Here is a 5930-nt window from a genome sequence, read left to right as displayed (position 1 = left end):
ACCGCCACCACCACCATCCCTCTTACACTCCTACGCTCACTTTCCCATCTAATGCTCGCTAAAGAGGGGAGAGGTTACCGAACTCACGCTTGTTTCACACCACAAAAGTATGCGGTCTAATATCCCTCAAACCAACACCTTTTGACCACAAGACCGTAGCCAGGTGTCACCTACAACCCTAATTGAATCAACAAAACGCCCACGCATAACAAAACAACTTCCCTTCCTCCTCCTCCTCCGCCTAAATATAGTTTTACAAATTCATACGCATGACAAAACACCCCTTGTAAAACGAATAGTTTTCTAAAACTGAACTACTTTCCACATTTCTCCTTAACACATACATTTTTTGAAAACTTAGAAGGTAACCGTTTTCTCTTTCTATAAACGCATGAGAAAAAATTTTCAAATATGATTAAAGAAAAACGTATTTGACTAAACAAACGATCTCATTTGGTTTTATTCTGTTAGGAACCGCTACCACAGTCACCATTTTGACCACAAGACCGTAGGCAGGTTACACTAACAGGTGTCACCTACAACCCTAATTGAATCTACCCTATTAAAACTATCACTAATTGAATCAACAAAACGCCCACGCATAGAAAAACAACGTTTTTGTTAGAAACCACCAACACCCCTCTTACACTCCTACGCTCACTTTCCCATCTAATGCTCGCTAAAGAGGGGGAGGTTACCGAACTCACGCTTGTTTCACACCACAAAAGTATGCGGTCTAATATCCCTCAAACCAACACCTTTTGACCACAAGACCGTAGCCAGGTGTCACCTACAACCCTAATTGACTCAACAAAACGCCCACGCATAACGCCTTCTAACCCAAGTTAGAAGCAACATAGTGATCTGTGTGCAACCATTGCACTCCACAAAATCCTACGCATGACAAAACACCCCTATCACACACGCAAGCCAGGTGTCACCTACAACCCTAATTGACTTAACAAAACGCCCACGCATAACGCGTTCTAACCCAAGTTAGAAGCAACATAGTGACCTGTGTGCAACCATTGCACTCCACAAAATCCCACGCATGACAAAACACCCCTATCACACACGCACCTTTAGCGTGAGAAAAAGACAAGACAAAACAAGACATATCAAAAGACCACTCTCTCACACTCCTACACACCACTTTCTAACCTCATTAAGTGACCTGTGTGCAACCATGCTCATCTAACTAGGGTCAGCAACACCCCCCTTTTTGACTTAATTATGCTAATTAGGTCATTAGAACACCTGTGTGCAACCATGCGTGACTAATTAGGGTCACCCCCACCTCCTTTTTTGACATGATTTATTACCTAGTGAGCCAGCTCCCGTATTAACTACCTACTCCGTTTTAGTACCTGGCTTTTGCGTCACCGCTGAGTGAGCCTTGAGTTTGGTTTTTTATGCTCTAATTCCACATAATTAATTCGTGAAACCGGGCCCAATACTGATTGGCGGTAGAGATAGACTTAGGCTCATTGGAGCGTCGTTATCTTGAAGCAAGGTCATATTATATTCATCTTATAGGGTCTGGAATTGACAAACTTCTTCTTTGTCGGCTGCCTTTGCTCCAGACGTATTATTGAAATCTTCTTGGGTCTGTATCAATAGTTACCATTGAATCTCCAGGTGTCGTTGTAGGGCTGGGGTGACCGTGTGCGCATTGGACGCCAGAATTAGAGATGATTCTAATTCGTTGCATCGTCTCTTTATTTGACAGATAACCGCGTCGATCGATGACTCACTCTTTATTTGCTTGACTAACGGGTCCTTTGGGTTGTTCTGGATCCGCCGAGGTGCCTTTTGAGGGCGGCTTGCTGACGCAATGTTGTCTTTAAATACCTGCTGATATTTCTCGACCAACTCCGTTAATCCTGTTAGTCGGTAGGCATACTCACATATAGTGGTAATGCCGCTTGTTCGACTTCTTCATCTAGGTCGCAAAACTGCTGCCAGAGATCGTTTAACTGATTATAGATAATAGGCGTCTCGGTGGCTTCGTTTGACCGAATCCTTGCCATAATTCTTTATGAACTGTTGGATTTGTACTTGTAGCTCATTTTGGTTGTCTAGTAATCGATTGTGTAAATCGATTCTTGTGTGACTTGTTTCCTTTATGAATGAAGTTGACACAATGGGATAAGTTAAAACTCGTGCTTTGGAAACGAAGAGTCCTGTGAGGCCGGATAAAGTTGTGGGTCCTGTGAAGCTGGATGAAGCTGTGAGTCCTGTGAATCTGGATTAAGCTAAGTATCCTGTGAAGCTGGATCAAGCTGCGTATCCTGTGAAGCTGGATTAGGCTGATAGTCCTGTGAAGCTGAATGAGCTGAGTATCCTGTAGATCTGGATGAAGCTGTGAATCCTGTGGAGCTGGATTAAGCTAAGTACCCAGTGAAGCCAGACTAAGCTGAGTATCCTGTGAAGCTGGATGAGCTATGGTTCCTAGGGCGGGTGGATGTAGTGTGAACTTAAAGGTACATCTCACCAGTTAGATGTTCAGCTTTTTGGTTGGAAGGGGGTTGCTGGGGGGTTACCTTTGTTGGTAAAGGATCACGTTTGTGCCTAACCGAAGTAGACACTTCTGGGTCACGCCGCGGGAAAAAGGGGTAATGAGCACTTGTCGCAGGCACGGGGACGCTTTGATGTGGTATCGATGGTTTCTGCGACGCCACAGGCAATGCTGAAACTGCGCTGAGGTTGAGATAGTATATTACGAGCCCTATTTCCAGATATAGGAAATAGAGCCGCGGATTTATGAATTGCGTTGACAACTGATTTATTATTATGATTTATTCTTAATTTTATACATGCTTATATACTTCTTGGAACACGGAAGTTTGGTGTAATGATTAGTGAAATAAGCTATATTCTGGAGTAGGTCAGGGAATTTAGATTATGGATAACACTGCAAAATGTGCTGACTGCCTTGGCGGGTTAGTGTAGTGTACCGTTGAGTCGCTGAGACGGTTAGTTAGTGAGACATATAATATGTTGATCAGCAACTTCAATCTGCAGTGGGTGCTACTGAGCGCTTGGTACCGTTCCCAACTGCTTGATTTGTTGGTGCTGGGCATGTTGAGCACCCTTGGGTATGAACACAAATTATAAAATAGACTGAGAACATAATATTAATGTATGGTTGCAAAACATAAACAATCTTAAAGTGTACTGTGTATTTTTAAATCTAAACGTTTGTAATAGTTGTTCAATAAAATAGTGGGGTATATTCATGGCATATATATTAAAAATTTATCTTTGAAGTAAGTATAGTCCCTGTTAAGATAAAATTAAGAATTCGCTTTTACTTTTAATGGATGGTACAATTTGAAAAAATTTTGACATAAAGATAGAAATTGATAATCAAAACAAAATACCATTTCAACTTTTACAAAATACTAAAAATTGTTGGCGCTACACGGGCTTTACCGTTATAGGCGGTAGAGTGGGCGTAGCTGCTAAGGATCTGCATGTCAAATACCAACTTTCCAGCTTATATAGTTTCCAAGATCTTAGCGTCCATACTAACGGACAGACAGGCGTACAGACGGACCTTGCTAGTTCGACTCGGCTAGTGATCGTGATCAAGAATATTTATATACTTTTAAGGGCCAGAATCGCTGTTCTTTACCTGTTACATAATTTCCAACGAATTTTATTTACTCTTTTACTCTACAAGTAACGGGTATAAAAAGCAATTTATACAAATAAAATATTTTTTTAAATATAAAATATTTGAAAATGTAAAAGAATGGCTTCGATCCGCTATGATGTTCACCACAAACCACCTATTATTAGAAGACTTGTTGCCACTACCCTACGGATGAACATTTCCTTAATTTTTTTTTATTGTTTTTTTTTTATTTAAATTCCAAAAGTGCGACTGTTTTTTGACCTTTATAACCCCGTTAATTGCTGGCGTTATAGCCAGAAGATATAAGGGAAGTGGATAAAATTAAATTAGATGAAAATGTAAACACCCTTGATTTTTCGCTTCGGGGATCTGATAGTCGAGGCACTCTCCTATAGCGTTTGTGAAAATTTTTATAAATGTCTTTTTTAATTTGCAGTTTCAAGTATATCAGGAATTCTCACAAGCCACCGATCGTTGCACCACCATAAAGTTGCGTCTTTACCACGTACCATCACGTCGATACCGTTCTGTCTGGTATCTGCAGTATGCGGACTGGGCGGAGCAAAATTGTCCGCGTGACGTAAATCACTTTCTCGGCTTTCTAGAAGAGTTGAGCTCCGTAAGACTCGCATCCACACAAGAAGTTCCGCCGGGGCACAACACAAACCCACCGGTTCTTTTACATTGCATGGAGGGAGGTGGTCGTTCGGGAGTGACCCTGACTGCGGATCTTTTGTTCTACACTCTGAATCATAACGAGGTGCGATAAAAAATGGATATATTTTGCAATTTGTTTAAACATAATTTTTAACTCTACAGGACCTAGACATATCTCGTGTGGTTGGCCAGCTTCGGCATCAGCGGGACAGCATTATACCATCCTTGGCACAATACAAGTTTATATACAATCTCCTAATATCCTACTTAAAGCGCTCTAGGTTAATCTAAGGTTGATTCTAATAACCTGTAAATTTTAACTAAACAAAATGTATCTCAATAGGTAGCTGTTGTTCGTTAAATCTTAATGTTTTGATAGCAGCTTGTTCTTACGATATATATTTGTTTTATAAACTTTACCGCTTACATCGGTAAGCGAACCGCTGCTCTCAAGATTACACTCTTTATTTGCTTATAAGTGATTATTTGTGAAACGTATCAAGATTATGGTCATAAAACTATTTCATATTTTTGTCACGATAATTTACCATTCTTATAGGGTTAAAAAAATCCATTTGACAGAAGCAAAGATACGGCGATGCCGTTTTTTTTATGTTTATATGTAACACTAACTTACATGGAGTAAAAAAAATCGTTAATTATTATTTTTGCCAACCTTTCAGATAAAAATACAACAGTTTATATTAAATAAAAATTAAAGCAGTCTTTTCTTGTTTTTATTTTTAAATTATCTTATAAGAAACTCTTTACGACCGTTCTACGCGCTACTTAAACGACGCGACCAGCTCAGAGATATTGTAGGTTCGTCCCAACAAATTTATGTTGCGTAGCAGCCCGTGACCCAAGAAAATGCAAAAAACGAAGAAGAAGAAGAAGAAAAACGAGATCCGTAAAAGAGATGAGCAACATATTGACAACTGGCAAAAAGACAGGATAATTTCCTCTTTTATTGACGAAACCAGGCGCCCATTAGCAGTACAATGCTGCAGGCACCGCAGTTTTGGCACGTTCGGTCAAGAATTATGCAACGGAACGGCAACAGTATGATATACTGCAGGCACATACTTATACGGATCAACGACCAGACGCCCAGTAGCAGCACAAAACGGTCAACGTACCCGGAACAGTAACAGTATGATATACTGCACATTGCAAATTGGACGATCAGTCAACGATCAGCAAGTAAGGGAAACCAGGTCAACCCAAGTAGATAAGTTGCCCCAGCGCAGATGGCTTTACACAGAATATATCTTATACACCCATGTCCGGTAAAAAAGAAAGTCTATATCGCCTGTGGTTACCCTTGTCACGACGCGATCGTCCTGCCATACTAGCGTCCCCGTGTTAGCGATAAGCGCTCACGACACCCCTTGTCCCGCGGCATCACCCAGACATTGTCTACCCAGATTAGACATAAACATTGGTGACCTCGGCGTGATTCTTTACCAACAATGGATCACACTTAAGCAACTGCCTTCCAATTTGGCAACGCACAGGCCGTTTTGAACAGGTAAGAATTTCTTAAACAGTCGAACGTCAACCTGACCCTTAAAACCACAGTAAGCTAGTGCCATAGAATCAGTGGCCTTCACCAACTCGCACTATATCAACA

General features: G+C 40.9%; 1 protein-coding gene across 1 annotated transcript; it reads left to right on the top strand.

Moving 5' to 3' along the window:
* Positions 1-2997: 2997 nt before the first annotated feature.
* On the top strand, positions 2998-4840 carry LOC139354121 (tyrosine-protein phosphatase non-receptor type 21-like). The gene is made up of 3 exons (XM_070998389.1): positions 2998-3098; positions 4022-4400; positions 4460-4840. Exons 1-3 carry the CDS (start codon positions 2998-3000, stop codon positions 4586-4588), a joined length of 609 nt encoding a protein of 202 aa, XP_070854490.1. The 3' UTR covers positions 4589-4840.
* Positions 4841-5930: the final 1090 nt, after the last annotated feature.

The sequence above is a fragment of the Drosophila suzukii genome (assembly GCF_043229965.1).
Source record: "Drosophila suzukii chromosome 2 unlocalized genomic scaffold, CBGP_Dsuzu_IsoJpt1.0 scf_2c, whole genome shotgun sequence".
Lineage (NCBI taxonomy): Eukaryota > Metazoa > Arthropoda > Insecta > Diptera > Drosophilidae > Drosophila > Drosophila suzukii.
Note: the sequence above shows the minus strand (reverse complement) of the source record. Positions and strands in the feature narration are given on the sequence as shown.

Bases quoted from the DNA above. Each gene is read 5' to 3' on its own strand.
- LOC139354121 (XM_070998389.1), top strand. From the start codon at position 2,998: ATGTTGATCAGCAACTTCAATCTGCAGTGGGTGCTACTGAGCGCTTGG. The intron at 3,099-4,021 runs GTATGAACACAA...CTGATAGTCGAG, and splicing joins GGCATGTTGAGCACCCTTGG to GCACTCTCCTATAGCGTTTG. The intron at 4,401-4,459 runs GTGCGATAAAAA...TTAACTCTACAG, and splicing joins ACACTCTGAATCATAACGAG to GACCTAGACATATCTCGTGT.